Below are 18,165 nucleotides of genomic sequence, written 5' to 3' on the forward strand. Positions count from 1 at the left end.
TAAAACTGCCAGGAGAGATCAGTAAGATGAGTTTCTCCATTTTTGAGAACTATAATTGATCAGCAATGACAACAGATTAACTGTATATAATAGAAAAACAAGACATACTTTCATCAAAATTTCCCAGCTTTTTTAAAACCACAATTGGAGCCTAATTAGTAGTCAGATTTCTGATACATTACGTACTTCCTCTACGAGTTATGGTCACTGAAAGAGGTAACCCAGTACTAGAAAGAATGGACAAGGAACGAGAAGTAATAAACACAATAAAAAAGTATCTGGACATAAGGAGACAAGCTGGTGACTTGAATGAATTTAAGACACGCCTATTGTAAAGAAAGGGACAATTATTTTCAGCACCTGAAGCACAAGCCAGGGCCGCATTTAAGGTGTTAGCAGACAAGAACTGTGCCGTGGGAACTGTTGTATTTTAAGGGCAGGTAAATTTTCTTTGATTAAACTGTTATATTCATTCATATTAGTGGACTTTTTATTAATCTTCCTAAAAGAGTCCCTGCTTGAGGTAGCTCGATTTCAAGTTGAATTTGCCCATTAGATTAGATGATCTCCTAAGTTAGAAACACATTAGAAAGCTTAGACTGGTTTCCAATTTAACGGTTTAATATAATGTCTCTAAAATATTTTCCTAGGAATGCCATACAAAATCTTATGTAAACTGATTTATAATCTATGTTTTCAAAGTTTGTTTGGTTATAATTTCGAAAAAAATGTTTTTTTTCTGTAGGTAGGTTTTTGATGCCGGATAACTGTTGGAAGTAGAGTTCTCCAAACGATATACCGTATTTACAACCTTTTATGGTTTTGACTTCGGAATGACTTTAAGACCAGCATGCTGTAAAGCGGAAAGAACCATTGCTTTTATTACAGTTTATCCAATCAAATTTATTAAATAAATCAGCATAATTTCAGCATTTGTATGCAAGAAGTACCTAAGTACGGTTATGGAACGTCATGGTAGAATTGCGAATCTATACAGAGTGTTCGGAAACTTGGAAAAAAGATTTTACGTGGTAAAATGATGGTAGTAGATCATGTAACAAAAATTACAAATCTTGTCAAAATTCGTTTTTTTTAATTTTATTTTTAACGCAGTTGGCTTGATTCTCAACGGAATAGGCTGGTATTTTACACACAGCTCCGATTTAGTAAAACATCGTTACGAAATGCAAGTGTTTCAGAAATCTGTCACTAGAGGGCACCTTACCTAGAACGTTTATCGAGATATACTAGACACACTATTTAGATACTCTTTATATACGTCTAATAGTCCGGTTTAGCCTTTGTTTTGTATTAAATATAAATTTGTACTTACCTTTTTGCTCGTGCCTATTTCAATAAAACAAAAGCACTCGAGTTAATGGGTATATTTTTTTCGGACTAATTATGGCCTTGTGCTTTCGCAGGTGGTAGGAGCAATTAAAAAATATCTTTCGACTAGCTGAGTTTTCATTGATAGTTATTTAACATCAACGAAATATACGAATAAGATGCTTTAAGTATCTGAAATCAAAAATCAGTTTTATACTTGGTGTTACTTAAAAGATAAAAAGTTTCTACAAACAAGTGGCCTAAAATGCTTTTTTTTTGTGGGGATACAATGTGTCAAAGTTTTGATTCTTTAATAAGCTTGTTAACTAAACAATAAATTTTTTCCACTTAAAGCTTTGGCGTATTACTTTTTTGGAATGACATCAAGCTGGTTTCAAAAAACGTATGTCTTATATTATTTATATTTTACCAATGATTCCTAACCTCGACGTATACAGTGATGCGTACAGCGCTGACGAAAGCTAACCTAAAATTGCCATTTTCCCTGCAAAAAGTGCTGTAGTTTGTAGAAAATGACAAGTTTTTCAAAACCGAACCAGTTTTGAAAGATCTCGAAAACACCAACAGAATTGGTCCAAAACGATCTTGTAACGTCACAAGATAAAATTTTCTTGTAAAGAAGATCATAAAACTTTGCTTTACTAACATAAATTATTTAATCCTTGCTTTATTCATAAGGCTTGTACCATACCATTTCAATAGCATTGGAGGAAGTCTTAGTATTTTATTGCCCAAAGGTTTCACATATTTGTCCATGTGGAATTCTTTTTTCATTGTTACAATTTTTTTCTAAAATACTCTATATTTCATCCTTTATGTGGGAAGTCAATGTTCTTTTCTTTTAACCATCTAATCAATCTCTGCTTTGTCCATGATTTGCTTGGAATATCCCCTATGAAACTTTTCGGAGGAAGATTTAGTGCCAGCTGATTTTTAAGCCAATTTTTTACATTTCCCCCTTCATATTGTAATGATAATCTCCACTTTTTAGTTCATAAAATGTTTAATTGACTCCCTTAATATATGGAGACTACTTATCTACTGTGATTAAACTCAAATTGTGTCACTCTCTCATACTTTCTCTATCGGGAGGACGTTCTATACTAGCCAGCTTCTAAGTCGGAAAGATCAATGCAGCAGCATGTCCGCCTGAGATACATCTATGGTTTGTGTAAATTTGATTATATAACGAAGTCTGGAAGGTATTTTTTACATCTGTCTACTTTAGTGAATAAAATTGCAGTAACCAATAGTATGTTTCCAAGCATAGTACTGTTGCTTTTCAAATTCTATTAAAAAACTCACTTCTAATAGATGTTATTGCTTCTTCATCAACTTCTACATCCAAAAAGAAATTAAAAGAGTTGTTTGGATTAAGGAGAGGTTTAAATTGTTTTTTGTTTTTCTTTTAATCATTTTTGAATAGTATCCATGCTTTTTCCAATTTGTTTTTCCCCTTTTTTTAGTAATATAAAATATTGATATTCATCTTCTTTTGAAGTGAATTTAAGGGCTGCCATTTATATTTGTTAGGTTTTTTGTTTTTGTTAAATTCGGAATATTCAACATTGTGATTATCAAAAAACTGCGTTTTTTAAAATGAACTAAAAAAAGCTTTTAATATTTTCTGCTTTGCTCAACTCAGCCCAAGCAATATATTTTTTTAACTACTTTAATTTCTTTTTTCTGTGATCATGATTCGTTTCTCCACGTTTATACCATATCATTTTAATATTAGTTTATTATTTGTTGTGTAGAGGATGTACTATATTGTATTAGTGGCTAGGTGGAGTAGCCCTGCTAGACGTCACCATCTGTGTTACTTCTATTGTGATATATTCTTTCGTAGTAATTTAATAAAGGCTATTATTATTATTATCATCATTACTATAGAAAAATGACAACTATTTTTGAAAAAAAAGTTGTCTCTGTCAGTTGAGATAGATAATAACCAAAAATGACGTCACGCCAATAAATTCTTTCGGTGGTCCATTACTTAACGCTTATTCAGAAAACGAATTGTGAACGTACCCTTAAAGTCGATTCTGTAGTCATGGCGTCGAAAGGACCATTTGTCAACACCAGTGGTTTCTGTGCTCGCGTTATCATTGTAAGCAAAAGCTTCCTCACTTCTATGCGCTGATCGTACCATTGGGTGGCATACAAAGCATCAGCCAGAGTTAAACTCTTTAAAATGATAATTTTGTTTGAACTGTTGCTTCTTTACTCGAAATTTCTAAGATTTTAGAATTAGAATTTTAATTTTTTCATCATCAGTGAGAACAAACAATACAAGATGTCAAAAATCACTTATTAATATTAAATTATTAAGTTATTTCAAATATAAATTGCACGATTTGTTACAAAAAGTAAATTACTTGCGAAAATATACTAAAAACAAAACAATAATTCAATTTCTCATAATTGGACAACAGACACCTTCGCATAAAAACAATAAAATAATAATAGTTAATTATCAATTAATTAATTTAATTAATTAATTTCATGCTAACTGAGACGGTTAGTTTCAGTAGCTAGATAACCTTTTAAATTGAAATTTATATCTTACTATTACTTTTTCATCAAATGATGGATGATATCCTACCCAGTGCTAATTTTTTGAAACACAACAAAGCTGACAGTATCCATTGTTGTCAAGTCAGCAATCTGCCTACAAGTGGATAGAACGATATATATTTTTTTTAGAAATAGTTAAGTACAGAGAGGTTGTTTGTTAAAAGAGTGCATTTAACAAAAAATATAAAACATATATCTGTGGACGTGGAAAAACAATTTTAAAATTAAAAATAGATAAATGACTTAAAAGTAAGAGCTTCGAAGTTTTATAAAGGAATGGTTTATGTCAAATAAATGAGAGTAAGTTTTAAAATGATTCAATTAATAAGGAAAATAGTTCTAGTTTACGTACCTGAATTTTTATTTCGTTTGCCATCCAACCCAACGTGAAGGTCTGAACACATAGATAGCAGAAATAAAAAATCGGGGTAAATTCAAGATCCATCTAAAAAAAATAAATGTTCAATTATTCTGAGCGATAATATTGCTCAAATAGTGGACTTCAACAACAACAACGAAAGTGATATTAGTAATTGAATTAGTGGATAGTGGATATAATTACATTTTTGAACACACATAGGTGCCTTTTTGTGTATTTGTCCAAGACATTCGACATAGTTTGCCATACTATGTTGAGAAATTACAAAAATACGGCTTCAGAGATAAAGTTTTTAATTTACTAAAAAATTAATTATCAGAAAGAGAGAACAGTGCGTCAATATTAAAAACGTAAATAATGATTAGAGAGGGGTAGAGTACGATTACGATTACGATGTTCGTGGCATCCACGACTATAGATTTTTGCATCGTTCGATATGTTGACTGTGCAATATAAATGTCCTTGAGAGATCGGTTTCTTGGGAAGCAACCCCATACATGACAAAACAACCGGAATGATCTCGACTTCTTAGAGATTCCACAGCTCTTTTAATATTCTCCCTCTATATTTGTTTAGTTTTCATTATATTTGTTTTCAATATTAGAGTTATTTATTATAATATCTAGCCTGTTCTGTCTTACTGTTAGGTCTGTCATGAGGGTTTTATCCCAATAGTTTCCAACTTTGTTGTGCGGTTTTATATATTTATTTCTCTCTATATATATATTATCTCTCTTATCTCCTGGTTTTCATACCTAGATAATATATGCCCTATGGTTTCTTGGTTTTTGTCGCACTTTCTGCACCTATCTGGTGCTTCAAAGTCCAATTCTGTGCAGGTTCAATCTTATCGATATAAATCGAATAGAAGCTGCGGCAATATTATTATTATTATCGATCTCCGATTTCTTTGCTTTGCAGGTATTACTTCCTCCTATCGCACTACGTCGCTCTTCTTGAAATTTTTTGTAGTTGTTTTAGCTGGATAACCAGGTATTCATATTTTCGAATTTTCTCAGCTTTTTTTCCTATTTATTAATGAGGAGAATATCTGATCTGATGTGAGCGATCGTGGTATTTTGGTTCGTATTTGTAAAATGGTTATTTGTAAAAAGGCGTATCTTTGGACAAAAGTTGCCACTTGAAGCCCAGTTGCTGATGTATGATTGTACCTTCCTAAATAAGCATCATCTGTTAGTGCGCTACACCCTCCCATGATGTGTTGTATTGATTCCCCAGTATTATTATTATTATTATTATTACTGTTATGCATTTTCGTGAATAGATGTTCGTCCAAGTTCTTTAATATCCTTCAGCAAGTTCTTTGGTATAACAGAAGTTGTTCTAACTCTCTATACTTTGCAATCTTCTCAGCGGGTTTCTCAGTCAAGTTGTTAGTGTTTGGAATCACTACCTCTATAAGTGTTGTTGTCTTATCTCCACTATCGACTAAGCATATATCAGGACTGTTTACAGTTTGATCGGTTACGACGGTGCGCTCCCAGTAAAGTTGTTATTTTCTAGCATGGGCTCTGGACTGTAATTATAGCATATGACGCTTTCTTTTTGCAAAAGCTGTCGCGTCTTTGGCTATATATTTCAAACAGTTGCGAATTGGTATTACCTGATCCTGAATTGCAAGTAAGAAATCTTCTATTTCGGGAAACATCTGTCCAGATACTAGCGTAATCCCGTTTTGGTGTCTCTCGTGCAGTTGTTTTTCTCTCCAGTTTTGTATCTTTCCGATGTTCGTCTTATGGTGAACCCGGACCTGTTCTTCTTTTAGTCGTATTGGAGTGGAGTTACTATGAAGTTCTGAATCCTTAGATTTCCTGTAGAAGTAGCTTCGAAGATTTGCCACTAGTTAGTTTAGCTATTTATCTACTGTACGTCTACTAATCGTCTACCACCCTCGTGACGTTGGTTCTCTCGGGTCCACTAATAGGATGGTGGAATCCAAACTTAGTTAAAAGTGCTTAGTTTTGCTCCATTGCACTATTCCAAATGATAAGCCAAGCACTGTTGCCAGTTAGATTTTCTTTCATTCTCCATTCATTCTTCGTTCTTGCAATGCTTCGATGTTATCTCCTTTTTTTTACATTAGATTAGTTCTTTCTGCGGCCCAGTAAAAATATTTCCTCGCGATACGCTTACATTATCAAAACTATTCAAACTTACTAGTTAAACTTACCGATATAAATTGAATAGACACTGCGGCAATATTCATCGAATTCAGTAGATATTCTAACAAAATCAAGAACTTCATGGCCTCGTTTAACTTGTCAGCGAAACTGGAAATAAATAATTTTTCGAGAAAACTTCCACAGGCCGCTGTTATAATATTTACAAAACTTCTGCTGCGTCAGTTGTTTATAAATCAAAGTGTGCTGACGTTTCGAAAAATCATCCTGTTGGCTTCTTCAGAGCTTAACTGAGACGGGTTAAGATTGTTCGGTTACTTATAGATTTCCATTTCGGTGTGATATTAAGAAAGTAATAATTATCCAATTAAATAATGTCCAGTTCAAGAATCAAGCAACAGTGCCTTTTTCTCTGAGTGCATATATTTGTATATTCCACGTGTAGCCCCATCAGCATATTTGTGGGTTTTCTGTCTTCCACGAAAATGAATAAGCGACTCATGAAAACAAATGTGAGAAGTATCTTTTCCTGTGTTCTACATCCCGGGGGAGATTTTGAGATCGCAAATTTACCAACCCAAAAAAACAAAAAAAAATTGTTTGACCAGTCTACGAGAGATGTCGCACATTAAAAGCTCAGGCTTTGATCACCAGATGTCACCTTTAATAGGGGTAGGGGGTAGTTTTTGTGTTTGTGCCCGGCTGGCGGCGTTTATGTCGCGGAGCGAGAGACTCTCATATACAACTTTTTTTACGACTATCTTAAAGCCAAGGACGGCGACAAAGTTGTCTTACTCTACACCGATACAGACAACCTCGTTGTCCAATTTTTTTGCGAAAATTTCTGCAGAGATATGAAAGAAAATTTGGACAGATTCGATACGTTTAATTACTCGTAGAACAACCAACACGGCATTCCTGCAAGCAAGTCCGTTCTTGGCAAAATGAAGGACGTTTCTGACTCGGTTAGTCAGCGCGAACTTAGTCTCGACGACTATAAGTGCACTGTCGACGAGGAAGGCACGCTAATCTTGCGGCAAATGTCGTCGTTTCGCTCACATTTACTTGATATGTACGTCGAACTGACAAATAAGGGGCGTTGTCTTACGCGGATGACAAACAACATCTTATACCAGGATCAGATTACACGCTAACTTTGGGCCATCGAAAGTTGGCATAGTTCAAAGGACATCGGGAACATCACTGACCCATCCGACCACATACGAAACAGATATTTCTTTTGGAAAAATAATATGGTACGGTATACTTTTATATAATGTTTGTGTTTAATGTATGCATATCGTGCGCCTATATTTATTAATATTTGTCTGTCCTGATGGGGTTTTGTATATATTGCATGTTTAATAACACAATTTGTCCGATATAAGTGCCATTAGACGTCTTTTGCGCTGCAGCTTTCTATTTAATCTGCGAATAAGCAAACAAACCGCGAGTAGCATCCAGAGATAAGAAACATATTCGGCACGGGGATCCCGTCATTGCTATCGCAAAACATTAAGAACGTCTGGTTGTTTTATTCACATGAATTATGAGCGACCTCGGTGACGTAAAAATCTCGCTCCGCGACAGTACAGGGAGCGGAAAAAAATTGTTAAAAAAGCACAAACACAAAAACTACCCCCTACCCCCATTAAGGGTGACATCTGGTGATCAAAACCTGACTTATTAATGCGCGACATCTCTCGTAGACTGATCAAACTATTTTTTTTTTGTTTTTTTGGGGTTGGTTGGGAATTTGTAAATTTGCAATCTCAAAATCTCCCCCGGGAGACGGGGGATGTAGAACTTAGGAAAGATACTACTAATGTGTACACTTCTTGAGAATTTTATATCATCAACTCAAGCAAGCGACTGGACTTCTGGACAACTTTCGTTGTCGCTGACCAATAGTTGGACGATGTTGTCTGAGCTGTTTTGTGTGTTATCCAAAAAGCTACCAGCCAACAAATTATATGAAAAAAATAGATAAACGGGTGATCTGGTCACTAATTAATGACTCTTTATTCTGGCCGAGTAAGTACAGTCAAATATACATTTCTCAGAAGCGAAACATCTTATTCTGTGTTGAGGGTCAAAACAGAAATATTCAAATTTTCTAATCTCGGGACACAACTTTTTACCGAAAGATTCGGATTTCAGGGATATAGAATGCAAATTTTAAAAAAGTAAATATTGAAAAAATATTGCAATAGATCGATTCAATTACAAAAGAATGACCCGTTTATAGGCTTAGTTAAAGAATATAATTTCGCAAATGGATACCAGGCAATAAATATTTAAAAAAAATCTAAGAGGAAGACCATCCACAACCATTAGTCTACCTTTCACATCTCTAGTGCCTTTGTGGCTCATTGTTAAACCAATTTCTGGCAAGAATCTTAACGAAACGACGCATCTTATTGCTGTTTTACATTTTGCAAAATCCTACCAAGCCACAAAATTTTTGTTATTTTTGAAAAAATAATAATAATAAAAACCCGTTATACTGTAAAGTAAGATGACACTTGTACTATTGCTACAGTTTTTTTGTATTCAGTTTTGTATGCGTTGACCGCAGGTTTTCTTATTTAGAAAAAAGTTCATTTGCAAATATCTCGAATATTATTGATTTTAGAAGTCCAAGTTTTTTGCATAACAGGGCAAAACGTTCGCGATTGTGTTTTGGTCGTGGTCATTCTGAGGCATTTTATCTGACCAACGGTCATCGAATACGTTATCCCAAATTACAAAGGTCGCTGCCTTTCAAATCTGAGATAGATAGAAATCTATAAGCAACCAAACAACCTTCGCCCATATTGTCCCAAGCATAAAAAAAATAAAAAAATACTTTTTTGCTCTGCAACTATTTATTTTGTTGCACTTAAGAATACATGACATGTGTGAAAAAATAAATAAAAACTCGAAACATACAAAAAAATACTGGTGCGTAAACGAACCACTGGGAAAAAACATTAAATAATGTTTTGAGGCACATAAGATGTAACATATAATTTATACATAAATATACCAAAGAAAGTTTAAATTCGACAGAAAACAACTAAAAGTTTTCCAAATAGAACCTGATTTGATACAAAAAAAACGCATATTAGTTTATTGTGCGCGCCTCTCGTAACACCTGGTTTCATTTTTGGTGATATTTTACAAAGCATGAAGTATGTAAATGTACATTACACTTATTACAAACGTAAATTGTGTGGCTGTGGCAGATTCTACATCTCCTTCGAGCTTTATTAGCATGAACAATCTTGAGGTGACCTTGATTATCATAACGCACTTCATCTATGTTGTTTTATCAGTTTTTAAAAGTCGCAAGGCAATGTAAGATTTAAAATCTAACTGGGAAATCTTTTGTTCGTTGACAATATTATATAGACTCCCAGTCTACGTCCAACATCGGAGATGGAAGGACCTCTGAAGAAGCTCGCCACTCGTGCTAGCGAAACGTTAGGAAGTAATTCCAACCGACGACGGCCTTTAAACCCGAATCAAGATAATAGCTTATCAACGGGCCGCGAAAGCCTTAACCAATTTATTATCCAGTGAGTTACAAAATAAAGGCCACCACCATTTTTTTCCAAATACCTGGCACCTGTAATTAGCAATTCCGTTGTCATATATCTATTGTATTGGGCAATTACATAAGTTTGGGATATATTTACATGTTTACATTCTTGTCTATTATAGTGTTTTACATTTTGGACAGGATCTACACTAGAAACATTACTTGCCACAGTTACAACTGAATTGTAGTGCCAACGGACAATAGAAATTTTTGATTCAGATTGATATGCTGAAAGATAGGATCCGCGGTCTTTTTTTCCAAATGATTTACAGTTTTTACCCTTGAACATTTATATATACATATATTTTACCGAAATCAATCACTTCGTCATCAAAAAACGTAAAAAATATTTCAAGCGGAGTTTTTCCAGCAAGCCTATTTTTTAGTTCCTCACATGATCTAAATTCCTCGGATATAGGTGTGTGAATGTACTCAATCTGACCAATCTTCTATTTGACAGTAAAAGCAAGCCTGTCGTTTGCAGAAAGCATACGACTTCTCTTGAATTCCAGTGTTTCATCATCTGATGAGTCCGATTCAGGTTCAGTAGTTGATGAATTACAGGATTGTTGACAGCTGTATCATTCGGTATATGTAACTCGAAAGTTCCAACTATATCAGTTGGTTCCCCAAACTCTTGTAGGTTTATGTTATCGTTCATATCTTCTTCGTCAGTCAAGGTATCCACGTCGGGTAGAATATAGGCCGCGTCAATATGTTCTGTTCTATGTCAAATACCTCGGAAATGTCATATTTTACGAACTGTAACGTTTACTGCACAAGGCACAAATTAATACTAAAGAACACGCTAATTGTTGGATGTTTATTCTACATGCCCTGACTTGTCTAGACTTGCAATAACAAAGTTTTGTTTCACAGATAAAACCAGTAGTGCATTCACGCACCAGTAAATATTTTCAAAAAATAAAGCATAATCAATATAGTACTTCCAATGTATGTTTTATACGATGTAATCTAACTGGTATAGACTTAACAAAAATGGCAACACAAATCCAAAATATTTTTTTTACTATTTTGGATTTATTTGAAAATGTGATACAAATTTATGTACCGCTTTTGTTAACTTTTGAAATCATATGAGATCTTCCCTTTACACATAAATTAGCGATTTCTACGGTTTTATGTCCTTTAGTAGTGATAATAATAAAATTTCGAAATGGATATGCAAAAATATTTCCTGGATGTGACAAAAAAAATCATATTAACGCACCACTCGAACAAAATGGGTTAACCGCAATTCAGGTCTTTACCTTTCACCAGCATTTCGCCCCCTCAAACTATATGTAAGCAGAGAAGATTGCCAACCGGTAGTTCAATCCCAGAAGATTTGCAAATATTAAATAATAAAAATAAAATAAACTTAATTAAAATTAGCTTATTATTTAATTTATTGATATTCAAATATCACTTACGCTACGATCCGTTGATGTTCGAAGGCAAGTCTCTTTAGATAGTCCTCTGAAAATGCTACTTTCCTAAACCTAATCTGCAGGCCCGTGAGGGCTGACTGTACGAAAATAATGCAAGAAATGAATATCATCTTAGTCGAGGCAACCAGAAAACCAGTGACGACGATGGTAACGTAACTTATCGCTAGTAAAACTTTGTCGTACTTTTCCCGGTCCAGTTCAAAGTAATACAGTTCGTAAGGAAGCGGTTTCACCATGCGCTCGTAGTGATTTCTGTTGAATTTTTCCACCTGGAACCTACGATGCAGGTTGTCGAAGGCCATGGAAACGGCTACGCCAAACGACACGGCAAACAAGTATTTGTTCACTTTTTTGGCATAGTGCAACTGTTCATAGTGATGTTGCAAGAATTCTTCGTCCTCCGATCGAATTATCCGCTCTTCTTCTTCCATTATGTAACGTACGATATCTTTGACCCTTGCGCTTTGGCAGAGAATCGTCGTAACTTCCACGCACGCCAGCGTGATGAGGTAAGAAAAGTGCTTGAACAATTTCCCCGAACTTTTGTCGGCATTTTCATCGATAAATACTATCACGAACTGAATGCACATGGAACTTACAAGCAGCGGGAAATAAATGTTCACCACGGCCGAATAAAAGATATAAATTTTGTTAAAAATGGGGTTGTCCGTGGGCAGAGGCAACCGCCATATACCCGCCGAAATCATACAGTATTTCGAGAAGTTCAGCATCGGTCGAACAGTCAGTTTGCCTGAAAAAAAAATAGTGTTTAACGTAATTTTTCTGACGTTTCGCCAAACATCCTGTTGGCTTCTTAGGAGCTTGACTGGGACTGGCTCGCGTTCTATTCCGTACATTCTTATAAAGGGTGAATGTCATTAATTAGTAATAATATTAATATATTAAACAAATTTTGCCGCACATACACTATTTATCAAGAGGCAGACATTGATGGTACGCCACTGATTTCTCGTAAAATAAAAATTGTTCTTACAATCTCCAATCATTTCTAAAAAAATACTTTACTTTAATTAAATAATTGATTACATGCAAGAATTTCATGTTCTATGAGCTCTGCTCATTTCTTGTTTAACTATTCCGGTACACTCTAAAAAAACAACCTGTCGGGAAGAGTTTTTCTGCTTAATGATTTTTGCGATGCCAGAATTTGTCTCATGTCTTCTCGCGTTCCTTACACTGCCGGATCTCGAAGCAACGTTCGGTACAAAGGGCGTCTCTGTCACAACTTGTAAAACGCGCCGCTGATGTATCTTTATTATTATTATTATTATTACAAAGAATAAAGTGCAGAGGAGAACCTATTAGGCACATTGATAGTTAGTAGCATAATACATATAATAAATATTTAGTTATTGCTGTGAAACAATACACTGTCCAAGGGACATTTAAATACAGACAAGTTCGGCGCACACACAACATCTGGGGGTAAACTATTCCAATAATTGAAAATCCTGTAACTTATAAAATGCAGGCGACGTGAAGTTCTGAGTTGTTCCTTTCTTGTTTTAAATGGATGACCACGTAGGCGTTCATCATTGCTTAAGACCACAAGGGGCACGCACACCTAGATCCATCGAGAATCGACACTTGACACAAAGTTTCCATTGATATAATAATTCAAACCAGGATTGTTCTTGCCAACATGAAGCACAGAGCACTTTTGACCATTCAGCTGCAATAGCCAAGTTGAACACCACTTGGAAATAGGATTTTCAAATAATTTAGTGTCATCAGCATAAGCGCTCACATGAGAATCAATGCTGGAGAGCAAGTCCGTGGTGTACACTAAGAATAGCACTGGCCCCAGCACCGATCCCTGAGGAACACCACTAGGCACGTTTTGTGGCAGTGAAAACGCGTTACCAATTCGAACTCTGAACGACCGGTGGTTTAAGAACGCCGCTATCCACTCTAGCAGTTTGCCCCCACTCCGACCGTATCAAGTTTGAATAACAAGCGTCGACGTGGCACTTTGTCGAAGAATTTGCTGAAGTCGAGGTAAATAATATCCACCGGATCGCCTGAGTCAAGAGATAATGTAAAGTGATTCAAGCATGTCAATGTATTTGATAGGACAGATCTGCCGGGAACAACAGCAGTCGATCAAAAACGGTAACAGCTGATTTACTGTAAGGCGTTCAAGAACCTTATATTACATAAAATACACACTAGGCTGATATGGCGGTAATTTGAAACATCGAGCTTATCACCCTTTTTATAAATCGGTGTTATATTTTCGGATAACCAGTGGGTTGGGAGTATGGCAGAGTCCAAAGATTTTCTCAAAATAATATAAATAGGCTCTGCAAGCACAGGGGCACACGCTTTTAAGATTTTACTGAGAAAAAAAAAGGTAGGGGAGCAGATTTTTCCTTTAACTCACGTCCTCACGTCCTCTTGGTCAAAGCGAATGTCTTCTAATAAATCTAGATTCATAGGACCCTCATAGTGAGACGGTAGATTAGCTGGCTCATCAGCAAAGACACAAGCAAAATATAAAGCAAATTCATTTGAAATGAAGTCCGGGTTATAGGAGACCTCTCCCGAGGTATCTCTAATGACAGGAACGGATACCTTAGAATAAAACGCTTTGTGCAGATTGAGGAGGTCATTTTTGAATGACTGGGGAGGTCTCCATAGTTCAGCGTTTGATCCGTTGGATCGGCTTCAGAAGCGCACGCTCAAAATTATTGGAATAAAGGGACAAGATGCAGATAGACCACTGAGTATCAAACAAGCGTTTGTAGTGAATTCAATATTGTATCAACAGAGTGAATTAAAACCTGGATATATAATCAATCAAATGAACACACTTAATAAAAGCAGGTATATGTATTACGCAGTTAAATATTTTTTTTGAATTACTCAACGAACTAAAAAATCAAAATCAATGTCGAAAAAAAGGAGGTTAAAAAAAAGTTAAACAAAACTTTTGAAGTGTTACAATCGAATAAATAAAATGTTGGGATATATTTCACAATATCTATAATTATTTTTCAGTACATAAAATTCAATAGTAAGCAGTGGTAAGTTATGCTAAGCAGTTGTGAGTTATGTACGTCTAGTATTTGACCTATATAGGTCCTTTTCTGTAAAAAACAGTTTTTTAAAGAAATTTTTTGAGCATTGAACAATTTAAGACCATATCATTAGATCCACAGGATATTATGGTTAGTTTAGCCGTAGAATTCATCTTTAATAAAGTTCCTATTCCTGACACATTATTTAAGGAATATTATTATCTGGAGCGTACTCAAAAATGCTTGTCTGGAACATATTTTTCTTATAACGATCAAAAACGTCGGGAACAGCTATAGGTTCTCCATTATCACCAGCCATTCCGAAATATTAAATTTTATTCAACAAAGCTAACGTTCTTGCCTGTAATGAATCCTTCTACCAACCAACTGATAAGCAACCAAACAATCTCAACCTCGTCTCACAAATATGACATTCAGTCAGCCGAGAAAATGTTCATGCACTGTTTTAGCTCCGCCCTTCTCAAACGATATATAAGCAGGTACAGAGAGAATGGGAGTCAGTTTCAGTCAAGCTCTGAAAAAGCCAACAGGATGATTGACTAAACGTCAGCAAGTTCGATTCATCAACAAATTTGTAAATGGTAGTGTTTCAGGTAATAATTTTAATGCAAAAATGTATTTCGGTACGTTTTTATAAAACGTACGAGTGTTCCTTAATGGAATGTCAACTACTGAGCTCATTTTAAGAGAAAACTTCGTATATCCTACACTACCTAAATTAAACGTAAAGTTTTTAGGATTTTTTTTAATTTGAATTACGTTATCTGATAAAATTGTATAAAATACCAGATAGAAGTGATAATCATTGCATTTTTAAATTTTCCTTGAAATCTTCTGCAGATTATTTTAAATCTTTGTTGCAAGATGCCGAATGCATTTTCCGATATCAACGGTAATTATAAATTTTCTTTTCATTAGTTAAATTTCTTCCTGGATATGGCCTCATTAGGTGTGTTTGTGAAGGAAAGGCTTCATCGGCAATAATATAGGTATAATAAGGAAAAAATAGATTCCTACCACAAAATTGCTAAAAAATTAAAGATGAGTAACTAGTAGCAACTTTTTAAACTGTTTTCAGCAACTAAAGTTGATAGTTTGTATATTTGTTGTAATGTAGGACCTTTGGTATAATGAAATTTCGCGAAAACAATAGACTAGTATAAATATATCTCATTTTTATTCCTTTATTTAATCAAAGTTGATAAATCATGGTGTGGTCTGTTCATAGATATAAAAAAGTGACTAATTGCTTTTGAATGGCCTTATCCAAGGGTGGTCATTAACATACAATGCAACAAGATTATTACCTAAAGTTTCGGAATTTAAATTCAGGTAAAATTGTGGTCCGTAATAGAAAATAATTTTATACCTACCTGTGTTTAATATTCTTTGGTTTGGTATACTACTTAGTTCAAGTTTATTAGTAATCATTCTTATTTCGAGTGTAATACAGCGTGAATTGAATCGTGTGCATCTTTACAAGAAACGGCCACATTGACGAAAATTCCAACATCAACTGTATGGAAAATTGTGAATAATCCCATTTCTCTCGAGTGATCAAGATATAATACGGCGTAAAATTTACCAGTTATACGAGGAACAAAGCTGCCTACATTAGATATCTTAATTGGGAGGCTTGAAAAAGATGAAACCGGTGTTAAATGTGGCAGAACTACCTTATGGAAGTGTATTCAACACATTCATTTAAAAAATTGACAAAAGGCTAGTTTTAATGGAATCTTTTAGAATGCGGAAATGACGACTGGAATATCTAGAAAAAAATAGGATTTACAGAGAACAACAAAGGCCAATTATTTACTTGGATGAAACCTGCTTCGACACTTATGATACCCCGGAAAAGGGTTGGGTTCACTCAACTGATAACTGATGTAAAACAAACGCGCCATCAAAAAGAGGTAAAAGAATAATTATTTTGCATGCTGGCTCTAAGGATGGTTGGATTCCAAATGGACTTTCTCTGTCTGCGAAAAATATTAAAGATCCTTCTCTGGATTACCATGAAGACACCACCGCTGATTTATTTGAAAGTTGGTTTAAAAACAAAGTAATTCCAAACATTCCTCCTAATAGCGTAATTGTAATGGACAATGCAATTTATCACAGTAGACAGTTGACTAAAACCCCTTCCTCATGTGACACAAAAGCAACAATCCAAAACTACATGTATAATAACGACATTTATTTTCACGAAGGTTATACGAAAAAGCAATTAATTGAGGTTCTACAAAGTTTGAGCCTACAAAAGGAATACGTCTGTGATAATTATGCAAAAAAATCTAGGGCATACAGTTTTCCATTGTATATTTAATCCCATTGAACATGTTTGGCACCAACTGAAATCTGCCATTCGTCGTAACAATGTTTTTGCCCGTGTTAACTCCAATGTCCTCAAACTTATATAAAACCGAAGTTTTTAACATCCTTCCGCAAAGTTGGGCAAATTATGTTAAACATATAGAAGAAGCAGAACAATCGTATATCCATATTGCAAATAATATAGAACAAATAATAATTAAAATAGGCGATAGTGATACTGATATATTATATATATTATATCTATGAACAGACTTTAACTTTGATATAGGTGTATTTGAAGGGATCTTATGTTTCTTTTTGTAATTATTTACTATAAAACATTTACATTTCCACCCCCAATAGTACAATTTCAAATTTCAAAAAGTGAGAGTCTACTAATAACAGCAACTTTTCAATACTTTGTTTACTACGTAATTATAGCCAAAATTTTAATTCCTAGCCATAAGTAACTGCAAATTGAAATAATATAAACCATTTAGGTTAAATAATTTTTTGTTAACAGTATAAGATGACGTGCATGGGGCTATTGGAAACTGTAAGAGATACAGCGTCGCATAAAGGGAAGAAATCTAACAGAACTCAAACAGAATCTTAAAACAATTGACAAACATATTCGAATAAATGGATGACTATTCAAGAGAGCTGACATTTCATAAATATTCATTAGTATACACTGCTGGTTTCACAGAAAACCAATACGAATCTCAAGGCACTTTTTTTTTCAAAGTTTATAATAAAATGAAAAATGAAATTTGATCAGTTCCCTATTAAAAAACATTGTTTTCTAATAATAAGGAATTTAAATTACATGAATTACATATTCAAGAGATTTTTCTTTCTTTCTTTGTATTTGTGGATTCGCAAAACTTAAAATCTGTATTTATTTACATACCCAACATATGGGGGCGTCTTCATCTCAAATACGACATACTTTATGAAGGCTTTTTTCTTAAAACCACTTCCGAAGTTCCATTTGGATTCTATTTTGCGACAAAAGCAAATCGTGGCGATTCATTGAATAACATGTATCATTATTTTAGTTTATCAGTTATGTGTTCTAATTATTAATACTTTATTAGCAATGATATTTACTAGGCTTTACTCACGGCAATATTCCTCCGCTGTCTCACGAAAACTATTCTAACTTATTAAAGCTGACTCATTTGGTTCAAAGATTTTTATAAGCGACCTGCTTTGACACGCCCACTAAACTTCAGTGTAACTTCCCTATATTTTCTTCGTGCCCTGTAATTACTGAATCGAAAGGGACTACTTTACCGCATTG

At 34.5% G+C, this 18,165-nt stretch overlaps 1 protein-coding gene across 5 annotated transcripts; it reads right to left on the minus strand.

Moving 5' to 3' along the window:
• LOC132704791 (odorant receptor 22b-like) lies at positions 1-18,072 on the minus strand. 5 transcript variants are annotated; one of them, XM_060675043.1, is made up of 6 exons: positions 17,973-18,016; positions 11,464-12,232; positions 6,498-6,597; positions 4,280-4,372; positions 3,382-3,537; positions 1-1,521 (listed from the first exon to the last, which is right to left on the minus strand). In XM_060675043.1, exons 2-6 carry the CDS (start codon positions 12,210-12,212, stop codon positions 1,468-1,470), a joined length of 1,152 nt encoding a protein of 383 aa, XP_060531026.1. In that variant the 5' UTR covers positions 12,213-12,232; positions 17,973-18,016; the 3' UTR covers positions 1-1,467. The 5 variants fall into 5 exon arrangements, with proteins under 5 accessions (XP_060531026.1, XP_060531024.1, XP_060531027.1 ...); XM_060675041.1 differs by lacking the exon at positions 17,973-18,016 and adding an exon at positions 17,773-17,966; XM_060675042.1 differs by having other exon boundaries at positions 3-1,521; positions 17,987-18,072.
• Positions 18,073-18,165: the final 93 nt, after the last annotated feature.

This window comes from Cylas formicarius, unplaced genomic scaffold, assembly GCF_029955315.1.
Source record: "Cylas formicarius isolate icCylForm1 unplaced genomic scaffold, icCylForm1.1 PGA_scaffold_7__23_contigs__length_41026272, whole genome shotgun sequence".
NCBI lineage: Eukaryota > Metazoa > Arthropoda > Insecta > Coleoptera > Brentidae > Cylas > Cylas formicarius.